The sequence below is a fragment of the Cimex lectularius genome, unplaced genomic scaffold, assembly GCF_000648675.2.
Source record: "Cimex lectularius strain Harlan isolate CLEC.00 unplaced genomic scaffold, Clec_2.1 scaffold5, whole genome shotgun sequence".
Classification (NCBI taxonomy): domain Eukaryota; kingdom Metazoa; phylum Arthropoda; class Insecta; order Hemiptera; family Cimicidae; genus Cimex; species Cimex lectularius.
Window position 1 is genome coordinate 1,040,516 of NW_019392993.1, and position 27,959 is coordinate 1,068,474.

Genomic DNA, 27,959 nt, shown 5'->3' on the forward strand with positions numbered 1-27,959 from the left:
CCCATGGTTTGATGCCCCATGTTTTACCGACAATTCTCCTACATTGTATCATTGAAATGGTGCCTTTCCTATATATGTTATTAATATGACCTTTCCAATCAAGTTTCCTGTCGAGTGTCACACCAAGGAATTTGATTGAATCCACTAACTTTAATTCTATGCCCTGAAATTTAGGGTTTTTAAAATTACCTAATGTTCTTCTCCTGCTAAACATTATCAATTCTAGTTTAGCAGGATTAATTGATAAACCTCAAAGACAAATTTACAAGTAATTCTACATTGATTGATTTGTATTTTGCCATTTGTATGGCCAACTCGTCTTGGAGGATCAGTACAGTAGCCAGAAATTTAAATAACTTGTGTAATAAAGTGGTTCTGCTTTCGATAGGGATTGAAAAGACCGCATTCTCTTCAATAAATGGAGGATCTCCCAGAAAATATCGGTCGTGGGAACAGGTTTTGAATGGACCACGACGATAACATACCTGGGAATAAACTGAAAATTGAATTTCAGCTATCATAGCCTTGAAGTACAGGCTGCAGAAAGTCCTGTTCCCATTGTTTAGAAGGGAATCGGAGCAAGAACAAACTCAGGATTTATAATGTGATCGTCAAACCCATGTTGCTGTTAAGTCACATGTGACAGTCAAACTTAAATAAAACTCCAAATAATTCAAAATATTTTACTCCTTACAACAGGATATGGCAGATACATGGAATTAACAGAGCAATATAAAACCACAAACATGACCTGCTTAAAAAATACGTACACAAAACATTACTCCAGGCCCATTGGTACATACATATTCTACCACATACCCCAACATAGGTGTACTAAACACATTCCGATACATAACAAGAAGCAAAGAACTCAGGTTAATCCAGTAAGACTATATTCTATTATTTAGAATTATATAATGTAAACATATACAGGGTGTTCGGCTACTCGTATTACAAACTTTGCCAGCAGATTCTACATACAAAAAGGAACCAAAAAAGTCCTAATTAACTATGGTCCGAATCTCAACTGTTTCGGAGTTATTTCACTTTTTCTGATTTTTTATGAATTCACGACCTTGCTTCAAATAAATAATGATAACTCTAAAAATAAAAGGTTTTGGACGAATCCGTCCACTTCCAATAAGGTGTGATTAATACTAAACTGGTAAACCTTTAAAAAAAATTTTCAAAGTTGAAAAACTTACTATGGTGATTCTAAACTATTATTTCCAAACGTAGAGACCAGCAAATTTAAAAAAAACGTACTCAATTTAATATCCTTTTTAGTGGTGCAATTGCTTTCTTTTTTAATTACTTTTTCGAAGGTAATGAAATTGATGAAGGGAAAGAAAAAACCGTGGTTGAAGGATTGGTAAGGTGGAAAGATTAATAATAATAAAAAAGAAAAAACTTAAGGAAATTTTGAATGAATTTATTAAAGGTTTTTTTATTTCGATTTTTTGTATGTAAAAAAAAGTATGTAAAATTATGTAAAAAAGCCAAGTATGTAAAAAAAGCCAAGTATGTCGGGTTCGAATGCAGGGCCGCTGGATTCGAACCCGGGACCTTCACCTTACAGTGATGAGCGTCGTGTCAACGCCTAAACCGTTGCGACCACCGACGCCCCTGCCGTTGTTTAATAAATTCATTAAAAATTTCCTTAACTTTTTTTTAAATTTTCCACCTTACCAATCCGTCAGCCACGGTTTTTACTTTCCTCCATCAATTAATTCATCTCTGAAAAAAGTAATTAAAAAAGAAATTACGCCACTAAAAAGATTATTAAATGGAGTACGTTTTCGGAAATTTGCTGGTCTCTAGGTTTAGGATCACCATAGTCAGTTTTTCAACTTTGAAAAAAAAAATGTTTCAAAGTTCTAGCTATTAAAACACTTATTTCACGAACGTTTACAAGTTTAGTGTTGATCACATCTTACTGACTTAACGTAGTTTTCAATGGTATCAATGGATTTGTCCAAAACCTTTTAGTTTTGGAGTTATCATTGTTTATTTGAAGCAAGGTCGTGAATTCTTAAAAAATCAGAAAAGTTGAATAACTCCGAAACTGCTGAGATTCGGACCATAGCTAATTAGGACTTTTTGTCTCCATTTTGAATATAGAATATACGGGCAAAGTAACACGAGTAGTGGAACACCCTGTATATTATAAATAATGATAAATTTGTAAAAAGGTACTAAAAAAATATAAGTTGTATTTCAAAAAAATGTTGGTAAGCACAATTTCATGTTATTGAAAAAGGTATTATTGTAAAACGGTGTTTATCGACCGTCAGTTAATGACACAGCTACACAGAAAACAAACACTTTTAGTCCTGAAGATGATCTCAATAAAGATCGAAACGTTGGCACGATAAAAAAAAATGTTTTTCCAAAACCTACGTCACACCAGACCGCATCTCACGCTCTCCAAATAGTTATTGTACAAACGTTGTACATTTTCTGTGTTTATGACAGTGATAAATCAATGACCTTACAGTTTCTAACTTACCCATGCCATTTTATAAATAAATGAAATAAAATCATCACATAAAATTCACTTTTGCCAAAGAAGTGGCAACCATTTTTTACACAATATTATCGTACGAAATGGAAGTCATAAATCTCTGAGCTTCACGGTTTCTAAATAACTCTTCGAACTATTATCAGATTTCTCCGTATGGTCTGCGTGTTCCTCGAAATTATGGAAAAATACAACCTTACACACATATACAGAAACGTTGAAGGCATATTCGCCATGGTAGTTGACAAGAACATCATGTACCACATACTGGCAGACCTGAACTATAATATATTTATTTTACAAAAAACATGCTATTCATGATAGAAATGGAAGACACTAACAAATTTACAAATTTCCTAGACCTAATAATCACTAAAACTCACAAAATACAATTCAACAAATACAGAAAACAAACGGCAACCAACATTTAGAGCTTAAAGATAAAATGATAGCACTAAAAACATTACCACTGTTTAAAAAATGCTTCCAACACCGGCTAAAACAAAGTAATAAAAAAAAACACACACACACACAAATAAAATAAGATCACACTAAATGGACCACAACCACACCTTTAATTTAACAATTTTGCTAAAAGTATAGCTTCTTTCACCCATTGTCTTGCCCTTGCTCGTGGCATCAAAATAATAATTTTTATTTTTAATAATCGTGACGAAATAAGGATTAACTGGCGCAATACTTCTCAGTGAGGATCGAGGACAACCTGTTTCACCGGTCAATTTAAAAAATAACAAAATATAGATGGTACTCGGCTTTTTTAAATTTTCTAGTTATTGAATAACAAACTTCTGTCAATTCTGAGCTTTCGTTATAACAATTCATCACCTGCAAACGAGGTTTTCGATGTGATGTACAGGAATGGATGGAATGGGGCTACTGCAGCAAAGGCAGACCAGCCGTGTCCAGGCAGCAGCCAAACTATTATTCTAGTCCTAATATGTCCTAGATTTAGTAGTTCTACCGTTAGTTTCTACGATAGTTCTAATGATGAGATTTTTCTCCCTGTTCTAGGTGACAGTCTTACTTAATCCATTGTGTGATGTATCCACGTTTTTGGCAGTTTAGTATGCCCCAAAAAGGTTCAGGATGAATAGGTGTCCTCATCGAACTATCCTAGGCCAATTTATCGGCCTATTCCATGTTATACTCCACATTATACAATTTATACTGCCAATATTACGCTTTCTTCATTCATTAATACTAGTTATATATCAAATACCAACTAATATTGCTGGAAATGATATTCAGTTGTCTCTATTCAACAGTACAAGAATGTTATTTCTATCCAAAATAATACAACGTATTTCTTTAACTTATATGCTCTGAAACCTATTTGTTGATCTTATGAAAGTAAAATAATAGTTTTGGGTGAACTTACAATTAATTTGTTATATTTCCCACTATGTTCTTCCTAATCACAATTCTATCAGAGATTATGCTCTTCAGGTAATGGCTTTGTACTGAGAAATTTTTGATATGTGTTCGATGTATTCTTGAGTATGTTGTACATCTTTTTGTGAGAAAAACTGGAATTCCTAGTTAAACGCCTCACCTTGCTTCCTCGGACGACTACTTCTATAGGACATTGACCCACTTCCTTCAGGGAAAAGGGATCTAATGAGAGAAGTAAACAATGGAGTGAATGGATTGTTTTTCTAATCGGATTTCTGTAGATAATGAATAGTACAACCGGCATCTCGATGAAATCATTACCAAAAAAGCTAAAATATTTTTAAACACAGATATTCGCTACCAGGCGCTTTGAGAAGCTACGAAGAAGGAAGTTTATAAAGGAAAAATTATTAACCGCGTTTCTTCTCTTTTCTAATGAGGAAATAATAAGGCAGAGTTTCTCAATATGCAAATTCAAAATAGGCCCGTCAAACGTCCCAATTAAACCGTGGCATCTGATGAAATTTCAGCCCGGGACGGTCAGGTTGCAATTGCGAAAGGGAAATAACACGGCGGGTTATGATCGAGCTTTCCTGGCTTTCGTCCGGGCGAGGATCGACAGTGAAAGTCCAAGGGTCAGCGATTCTAAGGTCGCCGAGAGGGCTTCTTTGTCACGATCTTTGGGCTTTCTCGGTCGGTTTCGCAACAATTTCGTTGTGCCCTAATTACAATTCATATTGTGGAAAGGCGAATGGGAGATTTACCTGAATAATTAACATAATGACAGCCCGTACCCAGCTATTTGACTAACATAACGGTGGACCTATTAATATTTAAAATAATTCCATATTGATGTGCTTTTTTATCTCCCATTGTTCCAACCTTTGTGTCTGTGTGTGTGTTAATTTTATATTTCTATTTCAAAAGGAAAGTCGTTTCGTACGTCTAAGAATCGTTAGATGGCTCCACATACAATTCGCGTGTATATACATTCTCCAACAACAAAAATATAACAAAACTCCAGTACCTTTAGAAGAAAAAACGCACATAGGGAAAATATATAATATATGATATTAGAGGAAACAAAAATGCATGTCTGCGGGTTGTACAATGTTTAACAAAAAACTGAAACATCTTTGTAAATCCAGTAATTCTACACGCTATTGGGAAAACATCACGCAAATACAGCAACCTGGTAATCGTGAAGATAATTTGCTTCGCCTCGCATTAAATAAGACCTGGAACCGAAATGATGATTCAAAAAATTAAATTTTCTCTGCGAAAAGGTTTTGAAAAGAGAGTGTTAAAAAGCTCTGTTCATACTACTGTATTTGAAACAATTGACAGAGTGTGCTGGCTGAATTCTACGAGACGATGAACAAGATTTCTCTTTTTTATATTAATAATAATAATTGAAGTTAGTTATTAGTATCGTAATAATTAAAGTTATTCTTCCTTAGCAAGTAGGAATGGACCGGATATGAGAATTGTGCTTGAGCACCGCAGTTAGTGCTGTGAGCCGTTCTTATTTTTGGAATAAACATGAATACTTTGTATTAAATGCTATCTATGATCAGTCAGGCGGCACTAAAGGCAACTAGCTTATCGGTATTAAAGTCCAGAGTCGTTTTGGGATTGTAGCAAGGCCCAGTCGGACATTGGCAGCAATAATAAAATTACCCCTGATTGGATACCAGTGCACATAGGGCAGAGGGGCACAACAAGTAGGCAGAAAAATCGTTTGTTGACACCTATGGACCCTGAACCCTTTTATGCAAAGAAAAAAAGATCCATCAAACAAAGGGTTAAAAATGAGTCCTATGTTCAGGCGATCGTATTCCAGAGGCATGTGAAAAAGTTCATTAAAGGGCATAGCAAAAATTAACATAAGAACCACTAAACTTAAAATGTGAAAGGACAAAATGATAGAAGGACTATTGCTGGACTCCGCCAAACCCGGAAGCATATGTCGAGAGCGGAAACAATATTGTACAGATACTGCCGGAAAGATGAAGAAACAGCGATCATGTCCTCTATTTTATTCAATGGTGGTGATTTTGCAATGGTCGCGATGGGTAAGGTCGTAAAGAGGCCGACTCCTGATAACTTATGACTTATAAACCTATAATCCGAGCCCGTGGGCTTGTTCACAAATTTCAAGCCCAAGTTATAATCATGAGCTCTACTAGAGGGACGGACATTACATAAAGGCATGTATGTCTGTCTACCTGTAACAATGTGTTTTCAGATTGAACGAGGGTTCTTGAATCATGTATTTGCTGTGCCTAGCTAGCACCTATGTAGTTAGTCCTTTCCTCTTTTGTGTATCTTTTGTGAGTTATGAGTCTATAGTTGACTTTGTTATCCAAATTAAAAGTTCTGTGCCAAAAGATGAACTTGCAGATCCTGCTGTGGTCAGTTTATTCGCTTGCTCCTTACCTAGAATTTCTTTGTGCCCTTTATGCTTTCCTGGCTTTGTGGGATTTTGTTTGGCACTTACTTGTAAAGTTGTTATCATTTGGGATGAGATTACGGGGCCACGGGTTGGCGTTGAGTAAGCGAGGTTGAGGCAGCTGGCCTACTAAGGTATTGCGATAATTAATGAGTAAAGAGGAAAGTTTGTTATCTCAGGATTTTATGACGTGGGAAACCTAAGGGTTGTTGAGGTCATGGTGATGGGTAAGAATGGACACAGATATGAGAGTTGGCAATACAACGGAGGGTTTTGTACTGGAAAGATATGATTCTATAGGAGTTGGATGCTTGGTCTGAGCCTCATACGTGTATTCCCTTACAGTAAGCAAACAAGATTGCACTGTCTGCAAATTTGAATAAGGATGTATTGTGATGATGAAGGATGTTAGTATTAAGTAAAGCATAGAACTAAGTACGCTACCTTGGGAGATTCTTGCCCGAACATAATTGAAGGGTGAGGGTGAGAGCAGTACGTCACAATGGTTAAACGGTCAAATGTGGTGGTCTTTCAAACCAATCTGACAAAAGCTAAAATCGGTCCGCTTGTTCATGCTGATTTTTCGATTTTGCCTCGTAGCAAGTAGGTTTTTCTCTGACTCTATATTCACAGGTAAATTCTATGTTTGAATTCTTTTATAATCGTTATTATTTTTTATATATTTATTGTGTCATTAGCATAATTCGCCGGAAATGATCATCCGAAAGTTTATTCTTGTGAAGAACTCCAAACCCGATCGATGTTTACCTTCCAATAATTAAGTGTACATAAAAAAATTTTATCTTTCCATATCATATTATATAACTATAATATAAATAACTATTATATAACTTAATATAATAAGTATTTCACTCACACTTTGGAGAAACACTGTTAAGTGAGCGAACACACACAAAAAAAGTTCTTAACAATGTGGCTAAAATTATGAAGTTTCTTCTTTATACATAATATTTACCTGCTCAAAAATTTACAGAAAATGGTGATTGTTTTTAAATAGTTCTTGTTTTTTGCCATAATTGTATTTAGACCTCTGATTCCGACGTGTTCCCATTTCATTGGTTGATAAGGTGATCTATGGCATCTCTAAAGGAAAATCAACGGAAAACACTTACTAATTATGCCCCTGGGCTCACTAACCCGAGGCAAAACAAGGGAGACGGGGTTTCACGAAATTTGTCTCTGAATCTAGTTCACAAGGGTGGAAATGGGTCGGCAATTAGTTCGGATAATAGGCGTACGTATGAGCAACTAGGTGGCTCTCTTGCAGTAGCACACACGCCAACCAACGGCCGTTTAATCAAATCGACGACTTTGTTATCCTTATCTACTGTTTCCTTTTTTCTATTCGAGTAGACAAAGGAAATTTCCAATTTAACTCTTGGTTTCAAAAGAAAGATCTATATAAATAAGAGATGCAAAACAACACAAGAAAGAGAATCCAGATAGAATGTAATAATACAAAAGGTGTATCTTTTTTATATGACCCTACTGATTTTCTCTTGAACAAATCAAAATTCCCACATATCTGTCAGGATGTATAAGGGTCGTAATTGAAATTTTGAAGTTGAACTGAGGTACCCTGTATAATTTTTCTCTAAAAAAAGATAAAAATTTGAAAATAGACTAAAAAATGGTTGGTTTGTTAATAACACGTTAAAACGTTCTTCCATACATCCTATGGACTGATGAATCCAAGTTCACCTTTAATGGCATACTAAACCGTTGGAATTTTCGAAGAAAATACGGGAATTTCGTACTTTTGTATCACATCATAAGGCGGTTCACAGTATCAACGTTTGGTGTGGACTTCTCGTAAATAAATTAATTGGGCTTATTTCCACAGGAGCTACACATATGGATGTAGAACACAAGAAGGTAAAGGAATAGGAGTATTCGGTCCTGGAACCAAATACTCAAAACCCATGGGAAAATACACCAGTATCTTCCAAGCTGAGATTCACGCAATCGAGAGATGTATTCAATTCAATTTGACTAAAGTGTACAAAAACAAGAACATAGCTATCATGTCAGATAGCCAAGCAGCCATCAAAGCACTAAGCCCAAATATCAATAGTTCAAAGATGGTGTTGAACAGCAAAACCAAATTAAACATATCAGGTACGCAGAACAATGTCAGCCTCTGCTAGGTCCCAGGACACTTGAGGGTAGAAGGCAACGAGAAAGACCCTTGCAAGGAAAGGGGTTGCTACACTGCTGATAGGAACCTGGGGCATAGGAACCCACACTACCAATCAGTACCTAAAACAAAAAGACAAAGAGAAAATGAAGGATTCACTCATTGGATACAGGCAATCCAAGAATCTCCTAACAAATTTCGGAAGAAAAGAAGTTACAGAATTTGTCAAAAGGAAGCAGGAGTCCTCCAATCCTAACAGGAGTCTTAACAGGACACTGCAAGCGAAATGGACCCAGAAGATTGGAATAATCCAAGACGGCACATGTAGATTCTGCAAAGAGGCAGAGGAAACACCTGCTAACAAACTTCGATGCTACACTTGCCCGCAGGAGGAAGTGCTTTGGGATGTACAATGTGACCATAGAAGAGATTCAACCACTAAAACCGTACCTATTAATCAAGTTCCTTGATGAAATAGGACTCACCGGTGTGCTTTAGGCAGAGAACGGGGAATACAACAGCTTTTAAGGGGCGCACACCCCGACTGTTACATCTACATCTATTTCTACGAAAATGATTTAAATGGTGCTCAGTTCGTAAATTTTTTTTAGGGTGGTTTTACCAACACTATTAGATGATGCTCCTCTGCAACTACGACAAAGAATGATTCTCCAGCTTGCGCATTCTCCAGTACCTAATTCTTTGCGAGACGTTATTTGAATCGTCACTTCTGCGATAGGTGGATCTGTATGCCTCCTCGGTCACCCGATTTAACTATTTTCTGTGGGGCTATTTATTAAACAGTGTCTACGCCAATCATAACTCAGCAACTTCAGTTGAAGAACTGCGGCAAAGGATAGAAAATACTTCTCAATCCAACTCCCCTGAATCTATCGCTCTGAGCACCGGTAAAGAGTGGTTAAAAAGAGCAAATCTTGGCATCTTTATACAAGGCGGGCAGTTCGAACAGGAAATGAAATTAAAAAATAGCAAACCAAATGACTGTTTTTTCCACTTTTTGCTATAACTTTGTCATTTTTTGACCAATTTAAAATCCGATTGCACCATTGATTTCACCGTAAAAAAAATCCTTTAAAATGATTTGTCAGGATTTATACTGTCGTATTTGAAATTTTGGTGTTGATCTGGGCCTGAGGTACCCTGTATAATTATTCTCGAAAAAAAGGTAAAAATTTGAAACTAGTCTAAAAAATATTATACACGAATTTTTTTTTAATAGCGTCATTGGTTCAAGAGAATTTCAGCCAGGCCATCTAAAAAGGAACTGTATAACAATTATAATATAAAATTAGAATATACAATAGTATATTCCAGCTTTTCACCATATACAAATTAGCTGTGTAAATTATATAGAAACAACCAGGTAATCAATAACTGTACATCGCTCTTTAGAGGTAAATGTAAACTGTAGATTTCTCTAAATTCCCATCTTCTAACGGTTTATCATTTTTTTCTTTCGCGTAGAAAATCTGACTCATTTAATATTCGATTTCAATAGGGAAACGAAAAAATGTGTACTTAATGTACAAAAATAAAAAACACAAATACTGGAATTTTAGGAAAAATATATCCTACTGCAGTTTGAAAGTATTTATCATACAGCATAGTTGTAGCATATTGTATAGTTATACACAACCCAGGTTTTCACGTTATATAAATTATAAAGAATCATCGAGGTAATCGATGAGTCACTTTCCAGTAAACTTTAGATTTCATGCAAATACGATTCCATGATCCTTATCATCCAGCAGTTTCCTTTCTTTCCCTTCAAGCTCAAAAACATAAATTTCCTGTTTTTCCACTCATGTTCAGAGGGAAAAAAACATCTATGTAAATAACACATATAAAACCAGGAAAGAGCCATATCCAACCACAAATTCAAAGGTTACACCCAACAGTGAATCTTTATTATTATACATAAATACAATACAATACTACAAACGGTATACGACAGAAGAGAATTATACATTCTCTTGAAATTATTATGGTGACAAAATTTGTTGAACAAATTATAGGATGAGTAGTCCAGGACCTTCATACATTCAACCGTAGTTTGAAAGCTTATTTCGAATAGTATGGAAGAACATAGTGCGCATTTCAGTATGGTAGCAAATAGCAATATGTTCCAGCTAAACGATAACAGTACATTTTATTAAAACAATAACTTAGTAAAGACTCCTCATCCAAATATTTGACTTTCCCCCTTGATTAGATCAGCCGAAAAATCTAATCTACTTCACAGTTACAAAAAAGAAATTCTATAGCAATAACAAATATATAACACCAGCAATAACTATTAATAAAACAGCAAATATTCTTACCAGTATAAAATTATATTAAATTTGATACCCTAGCCATTGTATGGGTGTAATATACTGTATATTGAAATATTTATTTTTGCAATGGAGTGACGTAGCAAAGCAGGTTATATTTTTTTAGCAAGAAGCAAAATTGATATTCGTTTTGCGCACCGAAAAAACCCTGAATTCAAATTTTTGGGAAAATCAAAAAATGTTTTTTTCCTCACCGACTTGCCTTAGTTTTCTCCGCAGGATTTTTTCGAAAATCACAAAAATGACGATAACTTCACGGGTCGATCGTAAAGTTTACAGAGGTTTGGAACGGTATAAGCTACATGTAATGGCACTAATGTTATTCCATAAGCAAACTGGAAAAATAAAACGTTTGAGGTGTTTTTATTTTTTTCATCCTTATTTGTCTCACTTACAAGACACAAATCAAAACGTTATTGACGTAGTTTTAAAAAAGAGAAATACAGCTTTCCTAAGGTCGTAAGACCGTGCAATTGGTTAAAATTCAAAGGCGGTATGACTTTTGAAGGGGAACATCGGACATCACAGAAAAGAAGAAATTTGTAGGAAAATCCAAAAATATTTTGCCCTTCCCAATTTTGCCTTACAAGTGCTTTCAAAATTGTTTAAAAAATTACAAAAATGGTGATAACTAAAAAAAATAGACTGATATACTGGAAACTCTAAAAGGATGTAGAACCTTATAAGCTACACATAATGGCACAAACATCACCTTCATAAATAAATAAGAACAGTAGAAATAAAATAAAACGATTGCAGAGTTTTTACTGATTTTAACCGTATTTTTTTCACTTATAATCGCATAAAAGCAAAACGTGGTTATTGTAGGTTCAAAGAAGAAATATTCCGCATTCCAACGGTTGTATAAACGTTTAATTTTGCTAAAGATCAGTGGTGTTATGAATGTTTTGGCCGTGGACATTGGACAAAATGCAAAAGAGGTATGAATTTTTAAGTTGAACACCGGACATCAGAGAAAAAATGTCCCCCTGTTGATCCAGCCCAATAAAGTATATTTTTTATTTGCTATAAAAATTCCTATTCCTTGGCTTCAAAGGGTGCTAAAAATTTATAGGAATTGTTTTGTTTTTAAAGAAATTCTTCTGGCCTAAGAAGAACGAAGCGTCTATTGGTTTTTGTAAAATCAAATTTAATTATTATCTACGAAGCTTTCGTATATATTAAGGTCATCATCTGGGCAAAACTACCTTAAAGATATCTACAAATTGACATGATTAAGTTTTTAAAAGATGGTTTCAAATTTGTTTGAAGACCGACTAAATCAGCATTACCAAGGATTCCAAAAATATTCCTTTGCAATATTGGGACTGAGTCGGTGTTCAAACAAATTTAAAACCATCCATTAAAAATCTACTTATGTCAATGTGTAGACATATTAACATTTGAATTTGTTTCTAAATACAGACCATGACGAGATCCAGATTTTGCGACTTAGTATCACTAAAAATGTGTCATTAAAATTTTACGCGATCCAATGTCAGTTGCGTCCCCTTGTTAGTAAAACTTCGCCCAATAGGCCTTTTCCCTCTCGATTAGAAAAGCTGAAAATTCTAATCTATCACTCGATTATAAGGCAAATATAAAAATATGCAACAACAGGAATAAGCAGCAGTAATGATGATTCAACAGAGCAAATATTCATATATTTCATACATCCATCAATTATTTGTATAAATTGTGTAAAAACAACCAGGAATGAATATATTTGCAATGAGATAAAAATATATCTCTTTGATGACGCAAACTTTAAAATTCGCTCAAATAATCAGTGGAAAATTAAAATATCTTAAAATGATGAAACGAAGTTTTAGATAATCAAAATCTCGTTCGTTTTTTAAGGATGAAGATAGAGGTTGTTCAAGGTATCGGTGTTTTTTAAAAGTGCAATCTTTAATACGATAGATTTTCTGGGAAAACCGTTTTCCCCAGTGAATTGTCCATCGTATGAAGATGAATTAACAACGATTTTTAAAAAAATCCCCCCGGTCGTCGTCATACTTGACTCAATGTGCAATTGATCATGGGCTTAATTTCAGGGCATCGAACTTTTTACAAGGCCCGTTACCACGAAGCAGTTTTCAAACCCTTCATCGTGTTGCCGGCGAATCCTAATTCATACGTTCCACCGATTCCTGGACGACCATTAAACGAATGCCACACGGATCGAAGTGCATCTCGAGATGACTCCGGATGTTTTTGACGGCAAGTCAAGTTTAAAAGAATATAGGAAAATATTTTTAATAAGACTTAAGCACTTGGGGAATGTGGATTTTGTGAAACTAAATACTAGACTGTCGTTAAATATATATTGTTAATAAAAGAAACCAAATTACCTTGCCAGCGATGACAGCTTGTACGGTGAGAACTTGGGCCGGCTTGTGGTATTCGAGCACTTCACCTGGCAGGACATGCCCGACACCTGGGTCGAACCATACCAGTTCACCCTTTAAAAAAAATTAATTAATTAATATCATCATACATATTTTTTTAAATACAAAGACAAAACTTGTGTTAAAATGTATAATTTTGACGTCGAAACTTGTTTTTCACAAGGAAACGGCCGATTTTGACGCCTTATGCAAAACAAATCGAGAAACGAAAGTTAGAAATCACCGGCAAAATTCATCCAAAAAAAAGAATAATCAGCCGTGGATAATTTTCCGTCCGTGCTTGACGCCCTTTACCGTGAAACTTGACGGGACCGGGGTTCGTTGTGTACTGTGCTTATTGTTAACAAAAAATGGAAAGTTATGATCTCCATCTTTTTATTTATTTTATTTTCATTTTACTTTATTTGATATTGGAAAGTATCGATGATTTTCTATTTCCAACAAGAAAATAAATCACACTGTTGACAATCATTCAGTTTAAATCAATGTTGCTGGTGGTTCAGAAACAGTTTGTTTATTCCAAGCCAAAATTATTACACAAATGTCGCATAAGATGCAATAAACTCGATCTATAATAAATTTCCTCACCATAAGAATTTTTCCAATCTATCTAAATATATTTTCTAATTATTTTACAGAATAACGACATAAAAACATTTCAGCTTTAAGCTACGTTGAACGATTTACCCGAAAATACGATCTAAATTATTGAATAACATAGCTTATTTCAAGCACAAAATGAGTTACTAATTTACTAAAACTATATTTAATCGTCGCAATTAAAAGAATCCGCCTTAAATAAACATGGAACAAACTTGGTAAAAAAATTTGGACATAAAATAAAAAATGGAATGGAGCCAGGAGTCAAAAGGCCTAAATTTTGACTTAGCCAAAACTCTAGGCCCCACACCATCAATTTTCCAAGGTGAGATTCAAATAATAAACATTCTAAAAAAAGAATAACACGAGATTGACAGACAGCCAATAAGCAGGACTTAGACCTCATTCTATGACAGTGAGATCTTCACTCTAAATTCAAAGCTGGGATTATCTAAAATAACTCACCTCCAGGTAAAATGTAATCAGGTAACTGTGATGTGGGTACCACGACATGGGGGTTAAGGCAACGAACGGCTAGCAAAATCAGAACTGGCCCTCACACACTTTGGACCAGAACCGCAAATTGGCACGTCCCAAAGCTAAAAGCGGAACTGAACAAATAGATGGACAAAGAAATGACCACACATTGGATGAATTCACGAGGTGCAAAACAACACAGGGTGAGTTCCCCGACATCTCAACCAGGAAAGCAAAAATCTACCTCTCTTTCACCTGGCAAGAATTCAGAAAAATTATAGGCCTTTATACTGTCCGCTGCCCATTCAATCATAGCCTCAAAAACACAGGGAAACTGAACACAGAAACCTGCCGACTCTGTCATGAAGAGGCAGAAACATGTCTTCTATGACTGTAAAACTTAAAAACGATACACCCTTGGAAAGAAGACTTTAACGCCTAAAGAACTAAGAGAAGATGAAGCCCGGAAAGTGCAACTAACTTAAAGGGTAGTGCACATTTCGACATTTGGTAGTAAATAAGGGCCAATTACACAATAGATCTTTTAGGTCGCAGTGGAAGAAAGGGATATTTTAGTCACCACTGACCACGAAAATGGAATAAAGTGAAACCATAGTCATATCAATATCTGAACTTTATTAAATTTTAAAAAGCTAAATAGTAATGTATAAACTATTGATTTTTCTTTTAATTGGGATAGAAATCAGCCAATCGCCCTTTTAACTTACCTTGGTTTGGCATTATAACAAAGTTAGAATTATTCAATTTTCAAAAAATTACCGACAGTGTGTTTTTTAAAAAGCAACCCTAATGCAAATGATATGCGTGTCAACCTTATTATTTATTCTAGTTGTGGAAATGTAACCACGCCAATTCTTGCTACATAGTAATTTAATTTGGCCTTTAATACTTAATTACGTAGCAATGTTAAAATTGTTACTTTGTGTGGTCCGCGCGTTCTAGGACCGTTTAAAACGGTTTAATTTCTATTTTAGTTTTCAATTGATGTTTATTTAATTATACATCGGAAATTGTTTATACTTCTATAGTTTAACAAAATCAAATGTATATGGTAAAATCACACAGGAAGTACTAATAAACAATAGCAAGAGGTTAGGCACAATTCATCATATTTATTTATACTGCACTGGGTGATTTATTGGGTCCGTTTTCACTCGCAGGTTTGTAGAATTATTCAAATCCGATACGGCATTGAGCAATACCGATACAGCACAATGGCTGTAATGGTATAATATATAAATTATACCATTATACAATATAAACACAAATCTCGATTATATATTATGAAATTTATTTAATTTGTGTGTGATAACATGCAATCTTTTGATTTTAAGATAATTAACAAATAAAAAAAACTATGCGTTAACGACATCATCGAAATTGACTTTTTTGGTAAACAAATACTGCTTGCTAAACTGGCCAATTTTAATAAATATAAATAAAAAATTTAATATACTCAAAAAGTGCCAAGTACAACAAATATTTTATAAAAATTTTGTAACAGTTCAATTCCGCTCAAACAATCGATTTCTGTATGATAAATATGGAAATAATCAAGACCAAGCGAAATTATATATCGTGGGAGTTGACAGAGGACAGATCCTGTCCTGTTTTCCTCTCGCCCCATCAGTATGCCATCACTTCTGATTCCGTTTCCCACAAATTACAACCATGGGAAAAATAATGACCCTCATACTTGTTCTTTTTTACGGATGGTCGCGTTGGACATGACCAACCTAGTTGATAGGGGCGATAGTTTTGAAAACCGAATACTTCACTTGTACTGTTTTGCAGGAAAAAATAAATCCATAGTTCGATTGTAATAAACATGAGACAATTTCAGTGCATGGTCTTGTTCCAAAATTCTATAAAATAACGGAACAATAGAAAATAAAAGCAAAAGAATTTTGTATTTAAAAACAGATTATTGTTTGAAGAAGTTATTTAGGATCGCAGGGTGATTCAATCTTGATATTACATCGTCAGTTCCGCCTTTTTGTTTACCGGGGTGCACATCCGGAGACCGTAATTCGTATGCGCATAAGCTGCAAGCATTATCAGATATAACACAGGATATTTTGCGTTTATTTTTAATTTTTTGTACAGCATCAATTATATTATTGTCCCATAAATAATAGATGTCTGTCTATAAATACCTATTTATCTTTATTTGTAATCATTTTCGCCGAAGAGAAAGCGAAAAATATAGAATTTTTCGTGCCAATCATGAAGACATTTTGTATGGTGTGCCGTATTTGTTATATAAAGATGGATTTTTCAGTTTATGGCGTACATTTTAACTAACCAGAAGGTTCGGGACTATGGTTCAGAAGGAAGGAACGAAATACTGAAGTAAAGTATACAGATCCTAACAAAACTACAAGTCGAATGCAAAACAAGGTGATTAGTTATAAATCAAACTAATTATTTAAAAACATAGTATCAAGTTAAAAAACTAACAATTAAAAAAGACGCTTAGAAAGCGTCTCCTGGGCAGTATTGTTCAGAGTGTCTTTTTTGATGTGGCCCAGGCTTTCGATCGCGTTTGGCACCCAGGCGTGATGTTTTTAGAGAAAGAGTTATTTCTACCTACTACCTAATCTGTACTTCCGGGTCATTGCAGTGTCAGCGCCTTCCCCAAATTGGTATTCCTCATGGTACATTTACATGTGTACACAGCTGATAACCCGTCCCATGCTCAATCCACCACCCTACCTAAACATATAATTTGTTAAAAGCTTTCAAGCTTCTGGTAAAGAAATACCCAAATTTTCCATTCCAGTTCGAAACCGTACAAAGCAGTTTAGAGTGGAAAACCAAAGTAAGCAAATAAGAAGTAATATGAACATTGTGTCATGTACAAACTTAAAATTCAGTATATCTGATGGTCTGTTCTTTTTGAAAAACATCTCATCCATACACTTTATTACGATTTTGTTTTTAACCTGATTTTTTTTTTTTTTTTTTTTTGTTAAAGCATTACTACTAATTAAAGGTCAAAACTTTATTACTGTCTGTACAAAACAAATATCTGTGCTAATGTAATACTTCTGGCTGTAATCTACGAGGATAAGCGAACTTGGCACAATTTCCATGGCAGTCCTTATGTACTTAGTTTGACTACTTTTAAATATTAAACATTAAAAACCAATGTTTTTGGTCAAAAGCACTAAATAATTTGCGGGAGGCAAATTTTGTCTATTCTAAAGGTGATTATCACAGATTGTCAGAAATTGATTCGGCTTTTAATTTTATGGAGAACTTTTTAGTTAAACAATTCTGACAAACTATAAAATATACGAAGATGAAAATTTCAATTTACCGTACCGCCTTTCAGAATTTATTGGAGATAAAACGTTATGATAGACGAGATAATAAAAATTTTAATAAGACATAAACATAATAGTTATATGAAATACAACGGAAAAAAGTAATTTGAGGATGACATTGGGTCATGAGGGCTCTACGGGGGTCTTGTCCCCACTACATCGGAATCATTGGGTCGCAAGTCCCCGGATTGGGGATAAGTATGGTGGTATAATGTACAAAATTTGAATTACATTCTGAGAAAAGGTGACCCGGGGTTGTGTACTTCCGTCGAGGCCGAGCTGTTCTCTTAGGGTCTCGCGGATTATTATGACTACATTCTGTTAAGGTGGAAAATAACCCATATGTGGTATATCGCCTAAGTAAAAAAATTATAAAAGACAGATTTACGGTGGTTATAACAGCTGGTTATATTTTAAGAAGAGCAGAAAAATTTCCGACGGACTTCACGTAAAGACGGACAGAGTCAAATACTTCGTTTATTTAAAATAGTTATTTCCCTCAAATATTCATCGTTCCTGTTCAGTTTTGTCCTAACAATTAAATCCACATGCAAAGGATGGATATGAGTCTTACATTGGTCTTCCTATTTCGTTGATTTTCAAAAATTATACTTGAATGACGTCACGTTCCCAATCCGGAAATTGAAAAATTATTGAAGCATAAAAACGTTTGTTCGATTCGACAAAGTAAAAAATTGGCACAAATTCTATAGGGATCGTGGACTATTTTCAACAAGGATATTTTATTTAATTATTATACACAAATAAAAAAAAATAAAAAAAGTAAAATTAAAAAATCACATATATTTAATAATTTTACTTTGTTTGTACTTTTTTTCTGCGGATGCGCAAAACGTTTCACTTTTTGATTGTTGGCTTAAAGATAAGCTGGAGTCGATTAGCAAATCAGGATACGATCTTTTAACCGGGTTTAAACCGCAGCAGATAAGATCAAAGTGATTCGAGCTAACTGAAATACTATTTTTTTCCGCTGACAATTGTTATCCACACGATTTTCCGATTAACCCGACCAGATCGAGGCCACAGGGCCGATTAATTCCGCAATCTCCTGCCAGAACTGCTCGCTTTTCTGAAATAGCTGATCTGACGCTGATTCATCGCCACGCCAATTCAAATTCTCGGCCAATTTGTTTTATCATCCCTTAGATTTAATAAGGACTCAATTCAAATCTTCTCTGGATGGATTTTGTATGAATGTGATGATAGTTTCATGCAATTTATCAAAATTTCTGCCAAAACTTCTTTTTTTAAAATAAATGAATGATTTCTTAAAGTTAATAACATTTTTGAACATGAAAGCTTTCACTATACGCTTTTAAACAAGTTTTATTGCGAAAACGAACATCCTTATATACACGTTATGCTTTTTTTTTTAAATAAATCGACATGCAAGACAGATTTGTAATGTTATAATTATATTTAATTACTAGCATTTGTTTGCGTAAGAAGCGTGTTCCAGCATAATTTCTAAGGGTGAGATCCTTGAGCATTTAGTTATCTTTCAATTAGTTCAATAACGAAGGCAATTGTGATTTCTTATTGCATTATTCTTATTTCATTTATAATTTGTGTAGTTTTTATTTATATTAGACCAAAGAGAGTCGAATGCGAATATCGGACGGCGCGAGTGAATAAAAAACATAGACTGACTTTCATAAGGGAAATAACTGGGGCGTAACTTCCCAGGGTTGGGTAATGACCATCGGAGTAACGTCCTCTCATGGCGCGGATCCCAAAATATTTTCTTATTCTGCTTAGAAGTAACATTAAATTTGAATATAATCGAATGAAAAGAGTGTGAAATATACGGGAGAGGATTAAACAACGGCGAACTTTATAGCGTTTTTGTGCCACTGAGACACTCAAGGGGGAAAATGGGACAATTTTAAGCGCATATTTGTGAACATGTAAATCGCGGGACCATAAACATTGTCATGTTGTCATGCCACGAGAAAAGCTAATTACAGTGTAACATATAACCTGTCATTTAACACCGTAAAACTTTCACGTATTATGATCATGGCAGTCTCGGAGAAACCGCAAATATAATTTGGATGGGCTGTATTACAACTCAAAAGAGCTTTTAAGCTTCTGGAAGAGAAGCAGCCTAATTGTCCATTCAGTTCGAGACTGTAGAAAGCAGTGTTTAAAGAGTGGAAAACCAAAGTAAGCAAATGTGATTGGTAATGTAAATATGGTGTCACGAACGTAGTCAAAATTGAGAAAAACTCTAGTCCCTCCATTTTATCACGGTTTTCTTCTGGCAACAGACCTATGAGCATAGCAGAACTGAAATAATTTCCATTTAGCATATATCCTTTGTTTAACTCTCTTAACTTTTAAATATTAAAAAATTAGAATACAACGGTTTGTGTTTATTTGGATAATTGCTGCTATTCTAGAGGTTATCGCTATCACTAGAGCTTGTCACAATTGACGTACTCTTCAATTACAAAAGTGCAATGCATTTTCCGATACAGACTTTTTTCTTATTCGAAGACAAAACAGCCAAAACTTGTAAACCAAATAAACCAAAAATTTAACCTTTTAGTAAGAATATTTTTCGGGAAATGGTCAACAAAGCATTCATTAGAAATATTTTTTGTTACATTTTATGGTAAAAAGAGTTTCACACTACAAGCAAATGAGTGTCATTTTTGTTTGTTTTACCCCATCCCTCGGGAAATAGAACCAATCAGCCATCATAATTTGTCTATTTAAGAAATATTTATGTTTAGCTACTTTACTTTTGCAGAATGATATGTTGAATTTAAAAGGCAAAAAAACAATAAAATATGTACATTTGCAGGTTCTGCACGTATATTTTTCTTTTTCGCCAGATTATTTAAAAGTTCAAATATTTTTTCTTTATTGTGACGTTAAATTTGTAAAATTGTGGTTAATATTGCTGAACTAGTTTCTAAAGTTGACAGCTTTATGTTAAAGGTGTTATGTTACAGTTTTATGGTAAAAAGAGTTTCACTCTATATGCTAACGAGTATCATTTTTATCTGATAATGGTATCATACCAACAATATTCAAGTTTAACTTTGAACTTACTCTGGCAGGCTGAGACATTGAACTGGAAAACCAAAAAACAATGAAAAATGCACATTTGCAGGATGTATGGCAAATATTTATTTTTAAACAATTTATTTGAAGGTTGAATTATTTCTTTAAATTATACGTTTTATTTTGTTAAAATTGTGATTATATTATTTAACTAGTTTAGAACGTGTACAGCTTTAAATAAAGACGCGATTTTTGACAAGAAAAAAAATGTGTACTAAGATTTTAGGTTAGAAAGACTAGCAAATGAGTGTTTCATTTATTTTAAAAATTTATATTCCTAGAATTTCTTTCAATAAAGCTATCATCATGTCAGTAATATTTCTACTTACTTTGGAAAATTGATAAGATGATCGTTGAAAACCAATAAATTATTTTTGAAGACTGTAAAGGTACATGTTTTTTACCACTATATTTTAAAATTTTAATTACTTAACTAATTTATAAAAGGCACATCTTTAAATTTAAAAAAGACGCAATTAGAAACGAAAAAGAAAGTGTACTTTATGTTAAAAACTACCAGCAAATGACTGTCATTTTTGTTTATTTTACCCAGAATTGTTCCTCGTTGGAAACTGTCAATAAAGCCATCATCATGTCATCAATATTTAGGTTGGATTTGAATTTAATTTGGCAAAATGATAAGTTCGACGTAAAGAAAAAAAAGCACACAATAAAATACGTTCATTTGCACACTGTAAAGGCAAATACTTCTTTTTGACCAGTTTATTCAATTTGTGTGTAATTTTTTGAAAATTATGATTTCAATTTGTTAAACTTGTGGTTATTGTTACTTTAATAGTTGGTAATGTTTACCGCCGTCATTTTAAAAAAAGCAATTTGAAAAGAAGGTGTACTTAGGTTTTATGCTAAAAATAGTTCTAAACTATTGGGTTGTCCGGAAAATAATGCAGGATTTTAAGTTTTCATTAAAAAAAATCTATATAAAATATTCTGTTTACGTTTACAGGATTACTCATTTGTATGAATGTCAACACTTATTAATCCTCTTCCAAATGATATTGTTTGTTTACCTCTGTAGCATTCCGCTACTTGGAAATAATTCAGTCATCCTTATAATGTCAAAGCGAGAATTTCGTACGATTTTCTTTTACGAGTTTAAACTCGGCCGAAGCGGAGCCCAAACGGCTAGAAACATTAACCAAGTCTGGGGCGAGGGTTGTGTTAATGAGTGCACTGTGCAAAGGTGGTTTAAAAAATTTCGGGAGGGAGATTTCAGCCTTGAAGATGAAGAAGGTCGTGGAAGGCCTTCCTCTCTTAATGATGATGTTCTGCGATCAGTGGTGGGTGCAGAGCAACTCAAAGTCAGTAAAACGACCGTCGCTGACCACCTCAAGGCGATTGGAAAAGTGAAAAAACTCGAAAATTGGGTTCCACACTCATTAAACGATCGCCAAAAAAATCAGCGCTTTGATGTTTGTGCATCACTTCTTTGTCGAAACAAAAATGACCCATTTCTGGCCAGAATTGTTACATGTGACGAAAAGTGGATTCTCTACGATAACACTAGACGTTCTGGACAGTGGCTCGACAAAGGAGAAGCTCCAATACATTTTCCAAAGCCCCCAACTCATCAAAAAAAGGTAATGGTTACGGTATGGTGGGCTTCATTTGGTTTAATACACTACAGCTTCTTAAATCCTGGCGAAACCATCAATGCTGAATCATACTGTAACCAAATTAATACCATGCATCAGAAATTGGCAGTAATGAAGCCCTCTTTGGTCAATCGGAAAGGGCCCATTTTGTTGCATGACAACGCTCGACCACATGTGTCACGTGTAACGTCACAAAAATTATTGGAGCTTGGCTATGAAACTTTGCCTCACCCACCCTACTCTCCGGACCTCTCGCCTACTGACTACCATTTTTTTAGACACCTGGACCACTACTTACAACACATAATATTCAAAAATCAAACGGAACTGGAAAATGCATTTATTGACTTTATCAATTCTAAAAATTCTGAATTCTACTCAGACGGAATTAATAAGTTACCAACACGTTGGGAGAAATGTATTGAGAGTATGGGAAATTATTTTGATTAAAGAACATTGCTTTAAAGTAACTAGTTTCTTTTTTTTTGTTTAATACCAAAATCCTGCATTATTTTCCGGACAACCCAATAGAAGTAATTGACTGTTATTTTTGTTTATTGAGAAAATGGAAATAGTCAATAAACCCATCATTATGTAATCAATATTTAAGTTTAAATTTCATAAACAGTCATAAAACATAAACTCATTAATTTGCAGACTGCACAGACAAATGATTCGTTTGGACGTTTAATTTAAAAATTTGATTATTATTTATTTTACGATTTACATTATAAAATTTTAACTATTTTAACTTTAAAATTTACTTTAATTTTACTATCTTCTCATTTACTGTTTTTATACCAGTAAATTAACAAAACGCGTGATTTTAAAACAACGTTTACTTAAGTTTTATAGTAACCAAATACGGCCTTCCAAACAAATGGCTGTCATTTTTCGAAATTTTGGCACACTTAAAAAAATTAAACTTTCACACTTTTTCCTAATGACGTTTCTACTACAATAAACGAGTTTCCCTTTTGTTAATTGCCGTCAAAATTCAAAGCCGCGGGAGCCGAGATAACGGTACACTTTCTCGCGATGAACAGATTTCGATCTAGACCAACTGGCCATGTTCGCAAATTCATTTATTACATGTTTATGCCCCGTTTATGTTTCGTTTAAATATTTAATTGCTTTGTTTCTATTTATCGAAGAAACTACAATGAGGTTTGGGAATGGTTTAACTTAGCGCTTGTGTCTCTGACAGAAACAAGTTTGAACTCGAAAGTCGTCAAACAGTCATAAAACATAACCACATTGCATGGAAGAACAATATTCGACAAAGAATTAACCAATGAGATCAACGGTTTTTGAATCTATGAACAGGCTCCATTCAATAAGGATAATCATGTGTCAACAACTCTATAATAATTGGATTGCTTCAATTGAATAAATTTTAGTTTTTCTTTTCTCAGAGGTTTTATTTTAAATGTTTTTGCATGTTCTTCAAAGAAGTAGATTTTTTTGCTTTTTAAGGCAATAGATACCACAATATCTTGTGAAAACTGTTTATGCAAAGGCCACAAAACGTGTTACAGGGTCTAGAGTTTAGTAATATTTTTATATATTATTGATATTTTTTAAATAGTTACATTTAGAATATCACCCGTAGCATAGCTAACCCGTACCTAGTATAATGCAAATGAGTACCGTTGTGTTGTAAATTATAAAACACAGAGGATTTTAATTTCTACTATGTCATGTAACGTTCCAGGATATAACTGTATTGAGTAAACATACATTACCTGGACCTGGTACAAACTAAATGGTGAAAATTTAAAAAAAAAGTATGATAGGAAATCTAAGATAACAGGTTTATACGTCCATTGTCAGATAAAATAATTTGAATGCTATAACATTCTACGTCTGGAGCTTAAAGATAATTCAATCGAGGAAAAGGAGAGCATAACATTTATAAAACACAATCCGAAGAAATAATCGAGTCAGTCCCAACTGTGATCCATAAGTAACATAAAAAAAGAAACCAACAATAGAAAAGTTTAATAAAAAATGTATGGATGCCAATTATTATCTAATTAAAACAAAAAACGAAATAATTTAATATTTTGCTCTAAGGTACACACATGTTGGCATAAAGTACCAAGAAAATATGTGTCATCTGAGTGTCAAGATAACTTAAATTGTAAAACTACTTAAACCAGTTAATTTTTTACACGTTTTTTTTACGTTTTAAATTAAAATTATCAAGAAATTTAAACATGTTTACTATGGATTTTGATAGTACGGTTTAAAAATACGAGAATGCTTCCATATTTTATTGATTTTTTTAAGTGCTTATAGCTTGTTGACCAATGATAAGACGCGTCTAATTAATTATGATTAAATAATATATTAACTGTGATAATCTACCAGGACAAACTGTGTGGATCAAAAGGCAATAAATCAAATGTTAACTGGGATCAAAGATAAATCTGTAAAAGGAACGATTTTAAACTAACACGGAATTAAGAAATAAAATATGTGTTCTATTTAATCATAATTCAATTTTTTAAATATATTTCTAGGATTAGTAAGGAATCGAAATATGTTTAGTCTTGTTGATGAATTTTCAGCCCAAAAAATAAAATTCGTCTTCTTAAATTTATAAGAAAAACGAACACAATAATTACGGCTCGGTAGAAAGCAGAGAAGAGAAGTTTTTTTTAATATGAACAAACCACCATACTTAAATCATTTTTGTTTTTCTAGGTTTATAAATGATTTTCCGTTTTAATCCTAAGTCTATGAGGAAAACGATTAGTTCGATAATAAAAGAAAAAAATTTCACATTGACATTTCAGAGATCACACTATGAAAGACATAATTATTCCAGATCAAATGGTTATCAATTACAAGTAAATAATTACATACGTATGGGATGAATTAGCACTGGTTGGCCACTTTGGTATAAAACCCACACGAACTAACACAAATACACAAGAAGCACAATTGATTACCGGGGGTAAGTTGCAAGTTATCCTTCTGGGGACGGTCCTTTCTCTTTTCGTATCGTGGTGAATCCTGAACCCTTGGGCCAATCTTGGCTCTGGCGACTCCGCGGATCCGCACAGCGTCGCTAATCCTCTGGAAGGCCTCCGCGACAGGTCGTACCGTCCGCGTTTTCCGAGTTCGGACCAGCGTCTTTTAATTTTGGCACCGAGGCCTTCTTTCCCTTCGACGCCCCTGGCCATTAGAGGTCGATGCCGGCCGGCAGCGAGAGAAATTCGGTAGCCGTGCCCTCGGCGATGCCGTGGCAGACCGACGGAATCATGACTGGAGCATAACTCATGGATCACTGTAACGCATCCGTGCCACTTCCGCGCCCACTGCTCCTAATTGGCCGACGCTCCCCCACCAGGCCCGTGAATACTGATATGGAACAAGTGTATAGGCCGTGTGAACGTTAATCGTTTCCCTCGTTATTGTCTGTTTTAGAAAAACCAACGTATGTAGTACGGTCAGTACGAGAATGTATGTTCACTCTCTCTCCTATAACTAAAACACAACAGGTATAGGTTAATTTCTAGTGACGTGTCGAGTCCAAACCACGAATACACCTTCAGACAGACATTTACAATAGTTACGGCATAATCATTCAGCTTTAAGTTCAAGCAGGCAAAGTGCTACAGGCCAATAATAGGGTTTACAATACTTTACTTGCGTACACAACGAAAGATATGACCAAATAAACCCCTTAAAGTTATTCCCTGTATCTAGTAATTATAGGTCAAACGTATCCATTCAAAACCCTTTAGGACTGTTCCTCAACCTGAAGAAGATTCCAAGCAGAGGTAGCAAATAAAGTATTTACACAGGAAATATTCACAAAGAAGCTGAAAACGAGAACAAACAGCGATGGTCAATATGTGGTGGCATCATATCACTTCAGATCAAGCTAATCTGAAATTACCAGTCTCCTGTCCTGTGCCTCTAAAACAAGGTTTATCACAAACTTTGTCTTAGCTATACCAAGCATGGAAGGACCAAATACATTTTTAAATGTGATGTATATATCCAAAGCAATACCACTAACTTCATTCCCTTTACCTTGCAAGCAGAGGTTCAAGCAATTAAAATCTTAGCACAGGAAATATTCGGCAAAGGGAAGGCACATAAATATCTTGGCATGGACCTTTAGATCAAACCTAGTTTGAAATGTTTAATCCATCTCCAAGTTTACAAAGGTAGGACTAATAGAATTACGTAAAGGAACAAGTTCCACAGTCATTCCCTTAATATTACGTTTGACTTTGCTATCTGTTCAGTACATAAAGAAAAAGCTCAACTGAAGATTAAAGGTGCTTCAATATAGACAGCCAGGCAGCGTTCTTTATGTAATATCATATGCTTTTTGTTTAAAGCTAATCCGAAAGTGAATAACATATCGCTAATACTTGTAAGTAAAAAAGTCCATGTGGGTGCCAGGACAGGACGTGAAAGGGTTGAAGAAATTGAACTAATAAATAAGCTTGCCAAAGAAACACTCACACCGGTCAGAACCAAAATTAAGCAGAAACGGAAAGGCATGCAGAAAGTTAGTTTAAAAAAATGTGTAGGGAAAAATATTGAAATCCCGGCAAATTTTTATTGAGAATAATATATAAACAGTATTTGTGGTTTGACCCTTCGACATCACCCGACGAGAAGTTGGACGGTAAGCCCTTCTGACAGGAATAACTTTATTAGTCTGAAAAAGAAAACAAGCATTGGACCAAAAGATTTCTACTATTTTAAGGAGATCAACCTAGCAGTCCGGAATTTAGGATAATGATAACCCTCCTCAGCTATTGCACTTTATAAGCTCCAACTTAAATAATGGGCAACGCCGAAACGTGTCACTGTTAAATAGATAAAAGCATCAAAACGCCTGTTGCTGTTAAGCCTTGGTACAAAAAGTATCGTCTCACTGGAAAGTTTAAAAACATTAGCAAAGCGGCATCTAAAAAAGCGATTAAAACTTTAAAAGTAAATCTACAGAAGATCTTATATGGTCGAAACTAACAGCGGATAGTTCAAAATCAGCATGAAACCCCGAGTTTCAATTTAAAGCGCTTTCGATGCTTTTCGCACCCGGACTTGCTGTTTTTGCTCAAAGATATCCTTCCCTCTAACTACTACCTAATCCTCCGCAGCTACCTCACTGACTGGTGTTATTTAAGGTAGGCGCCTTCCTAAAAATACCTAATCCTTGCTTATGGACCTAAAGAACACTGCCCTGCCCCCACATTGTACTAGATGTACACAGCTGACCTCCCATTCAAAACCACCACCCTAACATTTTCAGACGATACAGCGACCTCTCATGTAACTCTGATACAGTCATTTCCACTCGTAACCTTCAACAAACCTCACCCTACTTGGTGGAGTATTGGTGTGAAAAGAAGAGAATAAAACACAACAGAGAAAAATCCGCCCATATCTACGATATAATCCTGAATCAGTTTACTTAAAAATGTCCCTCTCCCAACTGCGGATAAGGAACATTCGACATACATCGAAAAAACGCGTGATTCG

General features: G+C 34.5%; 1 protein-coding gene across 1 annotated transcript in view; it reads right to left on the reverse strand.

Moving 5' to 3' along the window:
* Positions 1–25,703, reverse strand: part of LOC106666161 (unconventional myosin-XV) — a 65,078-nt gene extending 39,375 nt beyond the window's left edge. The window contains exons 1-2 of the mRNA XM_014393123.2: positions 25,403–25,703; positions 13,253–13,363 (exon numbers count right to left, since the gene is read on the reverse strand). Of these exons, the coding sequence (XP_014248609.1) occupies positions 13,253–13,363; positions 25,403–25,636 (345 nt within the window). The 5' untranslated portion in view covers positions 25,637–25,703. The remainder of the gene's footprint in view (positions 1–13,252; positions 13,364–25,402) is intronic.
* Positions 25,704–27,959: the final 2,256 nt, after the last annotated feature.